The 14,274-nt window shown below is 38.2% G+C and overlaps 1 protein-coding gene across 4 annotated transcripts in view; it reads left to right on the plus strand.

The window, feature by feature from the left end:
- The first annotated feature begins 1,370 nt into the window (after positions 1 to 1,370).
- TFCP2 (transcription factor CP2) overlaps positions 1,371 to 14,274 on the plus strand; it is a 52,254-nt gene continuing 39,350 nt past the window's right edge. For all 4 annotated transcript variants that reach the window (XR_014024982.1, XM_081316619.1, XM_081316620.1 and 1 more), the window contains exons 1-4: positions 1,371 to 1,436; positions 2,129 to 2,372; positions 12,027 to 12,178; positions 13,061 to 13,137. Coding sequence is in view for 3 of the 4 variants with exons in the window: in XM_081316619.1 (XP_081172745.1) it covers positions 2,251 to 2,372; positions 12,027 to 12,178; positions 13,061 to 13,137 (351 nt within the window). In the remaining variant the exon portion in view is untranslated. The remainder of the gene's footprint in view (positions 1,437 to 2,128; positions 2,373 to 12,026; positions 12,179 to 13,060; positions 13,138 to 14,274) is intronic.

A 14,274-nucleotide genomic window follows, 5' to 3' on the forward strand; every position in this document is an offset into this window, starting at 1 on the left:
TAGGATGGAGGGTGGGACAAAGGTACCACAATGGGGATGTGGCAGAACAGAGATTTTACAGAGCATAAATGCGTTGGTTAGCCATAAATTGGGAAGGGCTCTTCACAAACTTTAAAAGCAACAAAATTATGGCATGACCTTCTGAAAACTGCACCTCACAAAAGCATATACCTTTTCCCTCTTTTTTTTTAAAAAAAATCACAGAACGAAATCAAATATTCAAATGCAAATCAAATCAACCAATGAATATATACCAAACAAGCAAGACACGCATTAACGGACATGACTCATGTGTACCCCTTGCTAAACACTCTCCGTAATTTAAGTAGGACTTGCTCTAAAATAGACATGCCTAAAATCATAAGCCTTAAGCATAAGGATGAGCCTTATTCTCGGAGGGGGTCCCTTCGATCTTGATTCCTAGACAAGTCGCAGCAAGTTTTCTCAGCAAGATTTCCGAAGTAGTTTGCCATCGTCTCCTTCCCAGGGCTGAAAAAGTGACTGGTTCAAGATCACCCAACTGGGCTTCATGCCTTGGGCAGAAGCAGAACTCCTTAAGTAACACCAGCTGCCTGCAATTAGTGCAGGTTCGCATCCCACCAGGCTCAAGGTTGACTCAGCCTTCCATCCTTCCGAGGTAGGTAAAATGAGGACCCAGATTGTTGGGGGCAATTAAGCTGACTTTGTAATAATGCCGCTTGGGGTGTGTGTGTGTGTGTGTGAAAGCCCTAATAAGCAGGCATATACATAGAATGAAGGCTACTGCTAAGCTTGTAAGCTGCCCTGAGTCTTCGGAGAAGGGCGGGATATAAATGGAATTAAAATAAAATAAAATAAAACTCAAGTCTCCTGATTTCTAGGCCAGTGCCTTTAACCACTACACCAGACTGCCTTTCGAGTTTTCTTTGAATCACGTAATTAAGCATACTTAAGATTCACAACACTGTAATCGTATGCTTAGGGAAGCATTCCCACTGAGCAAGTATAGCCTCGGCGCGTGCCTCTCCGTCTGTCTGCTTTCACCGATTTTGCTTAACGCAGGATAACACCCACCCACCCCCGCCTAATTCCCGCTCCAGACTAAACACAACCAAGGCTCTAGAAGCGAGCGGAAGAACGCCCCCGCCCAATCAACGCTGCCTAGGCTTCTGAGAGCGGGACCTAAGGAGCCTCGGAAAGCCCCGCCCCTTCTCCTTACTTCATCCCCGCAGGCTCTGGCTCGGCGTGGAAAGCAGGGGAGTAGGAGGGGGCTTCATTCTCACGATTCGATTGGCCAAGTGGAAGAGTGGGCGGGAGAGAGAGCTCCGATTGGCTTGGGCAGCCGAGGGAGGGGGCGGGGACCGGCGCGGTACCCGGGCTGGCCTGCTGCATGGACCGGTGTCGTCTTTTTCCGTCTGCCTCCATGTTGAGTGGATCTCAGGGCTGGGGGAGAGAAGGTGCCTAATTTGCTTTGGGGCTGGCGGGCTGGAGGAAGGCCGTTCCCGCGCTCCGTAGAGCGGGACCTCTGCGGTGCTGGGATTTGCTGGGTTGCAACTTAGAGGAGCCGGGGCAAGACTAGGTGCATGCAGAGGAAGGGATCGGATGGCTAACGTAATGCTGCCCGGAAGCGTGGGTGGCTTGGGGCCTCGGGAGTAGGAGGGTCTGTTTGCGGGAGTCCCCGCGCTTCGGCGTGGCTGATAATCCAAATCACTGGGCTAGCATATAAACGGAGGGGGGAGCGCGTTGATCAATAGGATTCCCTCCGCGTTGGCGCGTGGCTCCACTGAATAGAGCCGGGCAAAATCCGCGAGGGTGGCCGACTCGGGATTGAGAGTTGCCAAAAGAGGCCTGGGGGCTTTTGCTCACTTGGGGTGTCTTGTGGATGGCTGCGGCCGCTTTGCAATCAAGGGAAGCGGAGATCTGCAGGAGGGCGATCGGAGAGCAAACCCGAGTTCCTCGCCTCCGTTGGAAGCAGACTGAACCTTTGCAAAAACTTAAAAGGGGCGGAGAAGGGGGTTTGCTAGTAGGGCTTGTTTACAAACACCGCGAGAAGGGGCAGCTGCACCTAAGGGAACTGCATGTGATGGTGAAGGAGGAGGAGAGGTCTCCCAGACTTTCTGCATATATCTCTGTTTTTTTGTCTTAAAAGAGGTGGTTCTGGAGTGGGCATGGTGGCTGGAGCCCCGACGGCGGCATCCTAGTGTGTCTTGGAGATTCTGGAGGAGTTGCTTGTCTATCCTTAGCTAGCCAGCTGCTGCAACCTGTTCAAAAATGGCTTGGGCTCTGAAGCTGCCCTTAGCGGATGAAGTCATCGAGTCAGGCCTAGTTCAGGATTTTGATGCCAGCCTTTCTGGCATTGGCCAGGAGCTAGGTGCTGGGGCATACAGTATGAGGTAAGTAAAGGAGGTGTTTTTGCCCAAGTTTTCACACAGCTTTTAATGATGGGGAAATGCTGCACCCAAAAAGATTGAGCTGAGAACGTTCTGAGTGATGGCACATGGAGGAGGTGTGGTTAAAGCAAACAAGTGTGGCTTGGCTGTACAAAGTGAAGTATCTGATCTGGTTGGTTTTTAAGTTGTAGAACCCATGATGGACCCTATTTGCCCCGTGTAAGTGGATGCGTTGAAAGTTATGGTTGCATGCCCTTTAAAATGGTGGGTGAGTCGCACATTGCATTCACTGATGTGGCTCCAACTTGATTCTGCCAAAATGTTTGTGGCATGGTAGGGCTTCTTGTATAGTACAGTGGTCCCCAACCTTTCCAGCTTTGTGGACCGGCAGGGTGGGTGGGTATGATTCCATGCAAATGACAGGTGCGTGCATGTGTTGCTCTTTTTGTGCGAGTGGTGGGTAAATGGAGCTGCTTGCACACCCGGGCTCCAAATGGGCTGTTACCCATTAATGGGCTATGGCCCAGGGGTTGGGGACCCCTGTTATGTATAGATTTGTAATATTCCACGAGGTGAAAAACAATACCATGTTATATGGTGAATAAACTTGGAAACTTTAGTCTTGATTCAAGTTCAGCCTCATATTTCAAGTAGTTAAACATATTTGTTAATAAATCTGATTGGAAAACAAATATTTTCTCTTAATTTTGAATGGTTACCTTGTACTTCTTTTCTCAAGATACCTTAATACATTTGTAACATACCACATAGAATGAACTCTTGCTTTAAAAGAGTGTAGGTGAAAGTTTTATGGAGCATCTAAGTATAACAAAGTAAACCTGCTCTTTCCTACATATTTTCATTGGATTGAAAAATGCTATCTAACTAAAGGAGTTTTCATTTAATTTAGTTTGTGGCTGCCTAACTTTTTTGTAAAGTCCTGGGGGCTATCAATTTGGACAAAACTATTTAAAGAAGGGAGAACATTTCAGCTGCTGAAATGATTATGATTTTTGATTATGAAGTACTATCCAGATTTAAACCTCATAGGTCAGGGCTTTTGTTCACTTAATTTATAGGATTTTTTTACTTTCCACTGATAAAACAATCTCAGAGTGAACTATAATGTTAATATAAAAATATTAACAGTAAAAAAGAGAAATAAAATAAACTGTAAATATAGGAGGAAAAGATATAATAAAATTATAGTGTTAATAGTGAATAGTGTGCTAATATATTGCACAGAATCAAAAGCTTAATGCCACTTTGCTTGGTGGTGTATTGGTCTATCTATTGGTTGGATTTACATGTCATGCTGAGCCACAATATGGTTTGTTTGTTTGAATAAGCCATTTATTTTAGGTCAGTAACAATACTGGCTTACAAATCTAAAATCTATAGGACAACAAGCCATTATTTCAAATTTTGCTTTATTGTCCTATAACTATAATTGAATTAGTGAATGAGAATGTATGTTCTGTGGTTTATTCCTAGATTTAACTGAACATGTTTGTGTCTTTTTCAAACTCTGTTTTTGCCATGGGAAGAATTTTTTTATTTAAATCCATTATTGTCCTGAAAAAAAATAAGCTGCAGACTTAAGCCTCTGAAAACCTGACATTCCATCTCACAGTTTTTTGCATGCCTGCAAGGTCATATCTTAGGCCATTGTCATAATTAACCCTGGTTGATTAGATAATTCATGCCATGTACTTGCACTGAATCCAGGAAAAATAAAGATTAAAGTTCCACTCACATAACCTAAAAAAGGAGTTTTCTTAAGTACTAAAAAAAGTGTAAGCACTGTGGTATCTACAGATGCCATCCTGGACTTGCATATCTGCAGTTTTATGACAGAAATCAGGTTGCTTCCAAAATACCATAAAAAATCCTGTATAACTGGTTTGTGCCATGTAATATATATGACACTGCCAAGAGGAACATAGACTTTGAAAAGTTTGATTTTATTATAATATATGTCCATGTAGGAATTTGCATGTAGAGGCTGATATTTAGACTAATAACTGCAAAAGAAAGTCTTTCAAAATGCATTCCTTTGAAAAAGCTAAGCTGTCATCGATTCAGTCTGAAGAAGGAGTACCATACTGAGAAGATCGATGTTTATTCCAACAATCATTGGACGTCTGCTTTACAAGAAAGAGGGGCCCTGCACAATGGAAAAGCAAAAGATCTTTATAGGGCTATAATAAGGTGGGGAACCCAGGGATCTGACTTGCTAGCTAATTTGGAGTAGCTAGGCAAATTTTTGTTAGTGTATTTGGGATGACTTCTTTCTATTGTTTGGCAAAATGGGCCTTTCAAGAGGGCAGCAGAATTTCATATTTGAAGGAGATGGAATGTTAAGTTATCGATTGATGGAAGATGGAATGATTGCTATGTTGTAGTTTCCTTGTAAGGGCTGCCCTTGGGCTGTGCATGAGCTGGTGAGGAAGCTTTTATTCTTTATTTTGATGGGATTGCAGGGGACAAAGAAGGTCAGTTTAGGTCTGATAGGATTAAGCAAAAACTGGGGTTGATCCTGATCATGTCCAGAAACAGGGAGGAAAAGGGTGCAACTTCATTTTTGTTTGCTAGGTTTATTTTCTCCATACTAACTTCAAAAAGAACAGGTAGGCCTCCATAGGACATGCAAACAGAGATTTCTTTCTTCTATGCTTATTTCTTTTTTCTTTTTTTCTCCTTGAACAAAAGTATTAGGGTAAAAAAAAAGTTAGAATCAAGTACAGTAGGGCTCAAAGTTTTGTATACCCTTCTGAATGTTCAATATTTATGCATAAATATAATCTAAAACAAGGGACGCGGTGGCTCAGTGGGTTAGGACGCTGAGCTTGTCAATCAGAAGGTCGGCAGTTTGGCGGGTCGAATCCCGAGTGCCACGTAACAGAGTGAGCGCCTGTTACTCATCCCAGCTTCTGCCAACCTAGCAGTTCGAAAGCACGTAAAAATGCAAGTAGAAAAATAGGGACCACTCCAGTGGGAAGGTAACAGCGTTCCGTGTGCCTTTGGCGTCTAGTCATGACCACGGAGACGTCCTCGGACAAGCGCTGGCTCTTCGGCTTTGAAACGGAGATGAGCACTGGTCCCTAGAGTCGGAAACAGCTAGCACGCATGTGCGGGGGAACCTTTACCTTTACCTATAATCTAAAACATGATCTGTTCTTGACACAAGTCCTAAAACTAAGTTGAACCGCATAACAACAAATGAGTCAAAAAGGTTTTTTTCTTTATTGAGGAAAATGATCCATATAGCTACATATTTTCAAGTGTTTTTGACTCATTGGTTTCATTGGATTTTCTGTTTATCTAATTTTAGGACTTGTATAAACCACCTTTAGGTCATGTTGATGGAGAAATGTTGAAAATTCAAAAAGGTTCACTAACTTTTAAGTACTACTCTAACCAAATGCCACATTATATATTGCTACAGAAGAAATAATCAGTAATTTCAGATAGATCTGGAAGGCAGCTAATAGGTAGTGCACTGACTTCAAAATGGGTATTGTTCTACAAGAATAAGAGAATTAGAACAAGAACTTCAAAAACAACCCAGACAAACTATTGATGAAAGAATTGTAAGAAACTAAAAAGCAACCAAATCTAATTAAAACAAAGAGTTACAGAAGAAGATAAAATTTGCCTTGAAGAAGAATTTTGAACATATAAATAAAACAGAGAAATTATTAGCTTATTAACTCAGAAAAAAGAAACACAAAGAATATCAGTAATTAGAAAAGGATCCAGTTGTTTCACTGAGGACCAGAAGTAACAGGAGAATTAGTAGCTTTTCTTAAAGAATTTAATGCTGTAAGAGCAATGTTGATGATATTACTCTAAATAAATGCAGTATGTCAAGAAGTTGTTCATCGAAGTATATAGTGACCAATGTAGGCAAATATTAAGCACACCTACAACTTCAAGAAACAAAAACTGCAGTGAAACAAATTGGGAAAAGCATCAGACTCAGATGGGCTGATAGATCTTTTTTAAATTCTTTATAATACTGAGCTGTCAGAATATTTGCAAATATAATAAAGAAACAAAGCTAATACCTCCAACATTTGGGGGGGGGGAGGAGGCACATATAGCTCTGATTTATAAAGCAGGAAATTATCCCGAGAAACTAAAATCATATTCGGTAGACTGATTTTCTTGTTACATATAAGATTAAGTTATAAGTTTTTCCCTACAATGTTAACTGATAGATTGAAGAAATATATTTCAGGCATTATATAGACTGACCAAATTGGTTTCATTCCTAAAGAAAAATGTAAAGGACAACAGAATGTTCATAAGCAACACCATAGAACATATAAATTTTTAAAAAGCTGTTCTAATTTTCTTAGATGCAGAAAAAGCCTTTAATAATTTGCTGTGGCTATTCATGCCAGCAGTACTGAATAAAATGGATCCCAGAAAAAACATTTCAAGCTTCAGATAAAAGTATATATCAATGGCAAAAAGCAAAGATTACATCTCATGGAGTACCCTCCACAGATTTTTCAAGTCAGTACAGGAACAAGGCAAATAAATCCACTCTCTTTGATTTTGCAGTAGAAATACTTGAAAAAAAAATTCTGAGATGGCAAATAACAGGTCTCAAAATCCATGGAGAGAAATGTAAGCTCAAATATTATATAGATGATGATGTACTAATTCTTACAGAACTACAAATAGCAAAAAAGTCAGTTAATGAACATAATCCATAAATAGGATATTTGGGATATAAAATTGGTGCTCAGAAAGCAAAAAATATTTTTTTATCACAAGAAGGGATTTTCTGCAAACAAAGAATCTGGTTGTTAGTCTATTCAGCACAATAACTTAGTTTGCATTTACTAGGAAACAGTCAAGAAACGTGTCAAAATAACTGTGTCAAATTATGGCAGTAGATTAAAAAAGATCTGGAAAGGTGGACGAACCTAAAACTGTCTTGATTAAGATCAATTGCAATAATTCAAACGAATGTTTTACCCAGGATAAATGATCTATTTCAAATGCCCTAGTCGGAATTTCTGAGAGATCTTGAGAATAATAGCAAGGCAGCATCAGTAACCCCACAAGGAGTGGGGAAAGTCCTAAACAAAAGAATTCTGTCTAAAGCAAGAGGTAGCCTTGCCTTCCAGATTTTAAACTGTATTATAAAGCAAGCTGTCTGTCTTGGTTAACAGATTCGTTAAAATTTCTACACAGCAGAATGGCAATTTTGGAAGGAGCTGGTTTAGTCAATGATATAGCAGAGAGATACAAAGGAGGATTTAAAAAACATAACAGGCAAAGCTTGATAAAACTATGGAAATGTATAAAGGCAATAATAAGACCAACATTCTCACCCTTACTTTTCATGGTTGGAGACAACTATAGTAAAAGGGAGGTAATTTCATATGCTGATACGGGTAGTCCTCGACTTACAACAGTTCACTTAGTGACTATTCGAAGTTACAACATCAGTGCAAAAAGTGACTTTACAACATTTTTCACACTTAACGACTGTTGTTCCAAATTCAAATACTTGGAAACTGACTCATATTCATCACAGTTGCGGTGTCCTGGGGTCATGTGATCACGTTTTGTGACCTTCTGACAAGCAAAGTCAACGGGAAAGCCAGATTCACTTAACAACCATGTTACTAACTTAACAACTGCAGTGGCAACAAAGGTCGTAAAATGGGATAACATTCACTCAACAGCTGTCTCCCTTAGCAATGGAAATTTTGGGCTCAGTTGTGGTCATAAGTGGAGGGCTGCCTGCATAGTCTACTTAGATTCTGTGAATTTAAAGACACAGCAAGGATTCAAAATTATGAAAAGATTCTGAAATCTCCAGCAGTGTGAGAAAGTTGTGAACTCTATAGAACTATCTCTAATCCATAATTTAGACCAAGTGAGTTGACGACATATTAATTTAGATTCACAATGCAAAACATGATACGCTGAACCCCACTTTAAGAATCCAGTTTATATTTACACATTCCTATATAATGCATTAACACATTACTGTTAACGGGACAGTAGCAAAGAATAATGTTATAATGAAAGGGCCTATCTCAGGGGTAGGCAACCTTGACTCTTTTATGACTCATGGACTTCAACTCCCAGAATTCCTGAGCCAGCCATGTTGAGGGGAAAGGGAGAGGTTTCCATGCTGAGCCATGCTGGCTCAGGAATTCTGGGAGTTGAAGTCCACGAGTCATAAAAGCCAAGGTTGCCTACCCCTGGCCTATCTCCATATATTTCATTATAATGATCCTTAAAGGCAATAACAATGTGCATTGTCCTGAGAATAATACCATTAAAAGCAGTGGGACGTTAGAGAGAAGATGCATATAGAACTTCATGGGTCAGGCTCCAGAAATGCAGCTCATTGGGATGGTAACAGATAAGCAGGTGGTTTTGATGAAATAAAGGCCTGCTATTCAGAAACTGTTATTTCATATCAAGGAAAAAATCATGTGCTTAGTCCGAACGTTATTTCTATGAAGTTTTATTATCTTGGAAGTCATTTTTGGGTCATTCATGTTATTTTACCGCAAGTGAGATTGCTTATTTCTTTGAAACATTTATATCCTGCCCTTCATAATTCTTGTCCTAGCCATAACTGGTCATCTGTCTAATCTTCACTAACAGAAAATAATATGTTTAAAAAATAGTAAGAAAAGCTTATTTTTGCGATTCCGATAAATTAGGTGAAAACATTCTACACTATTTTTTTGTTTTGCATAACCATGGAAATTTTACAGTTTTCTACAAATTATTCTGGTGCTGCTTGCTCTACAGGGGCTGGGATGGGAAAAGAGCTACATAAAAACTGGTTTTACATTTAGAACCTTTGATATCATTTATTGGTATTACCTTGATTAGTGTTGACCAGATTAATTTTTAATTTCTTATTTGAAAGTAATTATGTATCTAGGATGAAGGAAAAAAATTGAGAGTAGCAGAGAGTTAGCTAGTAGGAATACCTACATGTTTGGCCATAGCAAAATATATAATAGAATAGTAGATGTATGTGTTTTACACAAATAATTTAGCTACAGTTCCTAATTTAGTCTTAAAAATGAAATCAAGCGGAGCTGTAATATAGCACTGACCTCTTGCTAACTTAATTATTGATATTCTTAAAAAAGCATCGTTATGATGTGGTTGATGTCCAATGTAAATTCAACTACATCCAGAAATAAGTGTCAAGTAGTTTACTGTATCAATTTTTGTTATTGAAAGAATGGTAGGTTGTGATTATTGGATACGTCATCTCATTCTTCAATAAAAAACAATATTTCTTTTTAAAACAGCATTCCTTTTAAGATAGGAAAGTTGATGCACTCTTATCTTTACAAGAGATGGGGAGATAGAGGCAGCACTTAGGATTCAATCCTTAAAGCTCCATGTGAAAGGGTTGAGAGATGTGGTTTGTTAGCTTTGGATTAGGTCAGGTGACAAGCAGCCTCACAGTTGACCTTGAATCCTGTTTTGACAACTTCCAATGTTTCTTCAAATGCATCATCAAACTTTGATTTACAGCTGTCTCAAAAAGTTGTAATATAAAGCTTAATACAGTTAAAACTAAATAATGACGTACCCAAGTTCCCAGAAAGAAGAGAAAGAGGCTCGAATATTTGCCTGGTAGGGTCTTAACTACTTAGTCTCATTGTCCTACCTGAAATAAGCTTTACTATGCTCAAAAAGTTAAGTAAAGACTCTGGTCACTTAAAGTTTCCCTCACTTAGTTTTTAGCCCATGGTGTGGTCCAACCATTGTGTCCTAGGTACCTTATTTACTTAATGGCTTTTTGCTTGTAGCGTTAATTCAGTCATTGTGACTTACTTGTAAGTTGTAAGTAAATTATGGTTTTAGCCTAACATGTCATCTCAAACTTTGAGCATCTGGGCATTTTAAACAGTAATGTAGCAAATATGTATACCATTCAGTCGTGATTAATGGGAAAATATGCACACGCACATTTAACTTAGAAATTAGGCCTACAAAAGTAGGTTCTGCCACAAGAATAGTAGAAGGAACTACTTTTCTTCCAGTAGATCCTGTCCCTCAAAAATCTTCTGTGCCTGGGTTAGAATTTGGGAGAGCTAACAGATTTTTGTACGTTTGTATTTGGCTTGAATAGCAAAGCCCAGAGAGGTATTGTGCTTTTATGTGTACTGAGCCAAGTCATCTTGCATGCCAACAAGGAAAGGAGAGTGTTGTGTGAAAAATATAGTTTTTAATAAAGGTTTAGATACTAGGAAGCATTAGTGTTTTGCACTAGATCTACACAAAATTGCCTTGTCCTACAGAAGTAAATGAAAATTTTCTAGGTAAAGTCTCTTGACTTTCTACCACCCATTTTTTTAGAATGTTATTCTATTTGACTTTGAGAAAGAATAAAGAACAGGGGAAAAAATGTCTTTAGTTGTAATTTTTCCCCCCACTCAACCTCATCCCTTCCCAGTAGGGTAAACGCCTTATTTTTCCTGTGTGCGGATTTCTAGCTTGGGTGGGAAGTTGCCCCAGAAGATTTTATACTAAATATGCATGCACATGTTCACTTTTTTTTCCAGTTCATTGTTTCAGTATAATTTGAGCATCCATAAACATAACCACTTTTGAATTCAGATTGTTCATACATGTATTTGTGAAAATGGTTCTGCTTTCTTGATTCCTTACTTTTTGTAGTGGATGCTGATGTTTGGAACAAATTGTAGTTGCTGTCTTGGGTTTTTAAAGGCAGATGGCAGAGTTCCATTTTGAAACATTGAGGAGATTTCTTTCACTATTAGTAGTAGGGGAATTGTTAATAGGTCTGTTTCAAAGTACGTTTGAAACATAAACACCAATAGTTAACTATGGTGAAGAAATGTGACTCTTAAATTCCTAATAATCAGCATTAGTTTAATGAAAGGTAGGAAGGGTTTTATATTATGTCTTTTAGCAGCATCAACATTGGGGCATCAGTCTTAGATCAGAGAAGATGCTATGCTTTGAGAGTATAGATGTTCATGGATATGCAACATTTAATTGAGATATCAAGATACATCTTTTGACTAATGATTTTATCCTGAGAGGTTGTCAGATCTATTGTTTATTTGAAACGAAGTCTCAACAGGTCTGTAGCATTAAAATCTCACAGGTTAAAAAAATGATACTTGGTGTGGATATCTTCTCTGGATCCAAAGTGCTGTGCATCGTCGAAAACCACATTTGCCCTTCGTGGGGATGGTAGATTGCCAACCAAGTCTGCTATAGAAGGAGTGCATCAACTTGAGAAAGAGTGAATAAGAGCGCTCTCAAAATAGTGTAAGAAACTCAGACATCTCACCCAGAGAACCTTGTCTTTGAAATCTAAAAAAAGGTTTAGCCTTAACATTGGCTATAGTTTCTGGATTTCCAACTAACATTATTTTCATTTAAAAACCCATATATCCTTCCAGAAAGGATTGTTTGGATAGGGAAGCTATCTGTGATAAATTTAGATATGTAACACCATGCAGCGTTCCATTTGTTCTCTTACTCTGCAGAGGAAATTCTTATTTTAATCTACAAAATCATGTTTTAATTGCCAGGTATGGAGACTTAACTGTAATTTTAAAAGCTTTCAGTAAAACGAACAAAAATAATTGGTCTGACCACATATTTGTTTTGCAGCGATGTCCTTGCTTTGCCCATTTTTAAGCAGGAAGAATCCAGCTTGCCTACTGACAATGAGAACAAAATCCTGCCCTTTCAGTATGTTTTGTGTGCTGCCACTTCTCCTGCTGTAAAGCTTCATGATGAAACTCTCACTTATCTTAATCAAGGTAAGCTATATTTCTGTTTTGCATGAATACCAGGTGGGGAAAATGCTGCTTTATAGTTCTGGGTTCATATCAGTGTATGTTGGTTGCTCAAAACAATGTTAAAAAAGCTAAAATCCCAACAGGAAGGGGGAACAACAAACTAGGTTTTTTTTAAATTGAATTAAAATTCTAATATATGCCATTATCCAGTAAAACTCTCAAAGCATTTTAAGCTTAGTTGGAAATACAAGAATCCTAGATATGAGTATTTGATGTGATTCATGGGCTCGGAAATACCTGACAAAGCAGTGCAATTGCCTAACAATGTGCAGTTTATAATCTCTCAGTCAGCTTAGCCTTGGTTACTGTCAACTGAACTTCAGGTTTGATAAACTTTAATGTATGTGATACTTTCTGTATTAATCTAACGTTCGGCACTCACATATTTGTGCAGCTAATTTGAAAAAGTTCAGTGATAATTCCCGTAGGTGAAAAATGTTACTGACATGTTAGCTGTAAACAGAATTTATTAGAAATGTCATTCAGTTAATACGACTTGGACTCAGCTGGATCAACCTACATAGTATCTTGTAATTGAATTGTTGTAACTGGAGAGGTAAAAGATTAATTGATATCTCTGTTTTTACATTCTTGTAGTTTAGTACAGTTCAGTGAAACATTACTGACCATCATATTTCAAGTTATTTTGGGTTTAATCAAGTTCAGACTTAAAGAAATAGATTATTCTGAAAGGAGTATATAGTATACAGATATTCTTTCACACAGAATGGCCCTTTTTCATTGCTTCATTATGGGGACGCTTATGCTTGCTTTTTCTTATTGACTGAGACAGCAAATCCTTTTTTAAAAAAATCATAACTGCAAATATATTTTCTTTTTCAGGTCAGTCTTATGAAATCAGAATGCTGGATAACAGGAAAATGGGGGAATTGCCTGAACTAAATGGAAAGCTTGTAAAGGTATGTAACAATCTGTCTTCTCCCAAAATATGTGAGACAACTTCATCAGATTTCCACAAACATTTTGCCAGGTAATAAATGATACTAAATTATGCAAAGTCATGCAACCACTTACACCATTCCAGCAAATCCTGTTATTAATGTTAGGAATGGCAATTTACTGAGGAGCAAAATGAAAGATTAGCGGGTGATAAATTATGTGGACAGGCCACTGATGAATGAAAAGTTCTTGCTATTCAAAGCATAAATATTGCAAAATTAATAAATAAGGCAGAGGAAATTTGTATCTCTTGGAATGTTAGATTTCACTGAATCTTCCAAAGACATAGCAGTTAAAACGATTGTCAGATGATCTTGAATCAAGATTGTGAATGTGTGACTTGCTACAGTTTAGTAGTATAATAACTTGCAGAGGGTTTTTAAGAGGGATGGCAAAATAGCATAAAATACAAGTGGGGCACTCTTTTTTTCACCATATCACTATTTTTGCTTTGCATGAAGTTCAGGAGGCGGTAGAAGATTCAGCATCAAAGTAAGATAGAAGAATAACTTCAGTTGTAAGCTTGCTTTATGTTTGCCCAAACATATGCAGGAAAATTTAGTAATGTTTAGACATCAAAAATGGCAGGTACAAATGTTCTTCTTTATCTATAGCTGGAAGACAAACGGAAGTAATATGCAGAATAGGAAAATCTCCCCGTTGCAATCCCCTTAGTTTTAGACTCAAGTTCTTTGAGCTAAACATACACTGCCTTGGATAGCAAAAGTATTTATTTAACTGACTTAGTAAACTTCTGACCTTTGAAGTCTCCTGGCAGTTAAGAATTAAAATAGACTTAAATCCAATGTAAATTTATCATTCTAGTAAAAATAATTATAAGTAAAATGTATTATGAGGTTTTTTTTAAAAAGCTAATGAAGTTGACAGGTCTCTAAACCTTTTGGGAAGTACACCTGAAAGAACTGAGGTGGCAACAGAGAAGGCTTGGCCCCAGGACCTCCAAATCAGCTTGTAGGAACTGCAGAGGAAGTTCAGTAAGGTTACTATAGAAAAAAAGATTTCTCAGATAGGTTGTACCTAATCCACATAAGGTTTTAACAATAATATCCACTACATTATAATTTTTTTCTGGGTAT

The sequence above is a fragment of the Vipera berus genome (genome assembly GCF_964194415.1).
Source record: "Vipera berus genome assembly, chromosome: 2".
In the NCBI taxonomy this organism is placed as follows: domain Eukaryota; kingdom Metazoa; phylum Chordata; class Lepidosauria; order Squamata; family Viperidae; genus Vipera; species Vipera berus.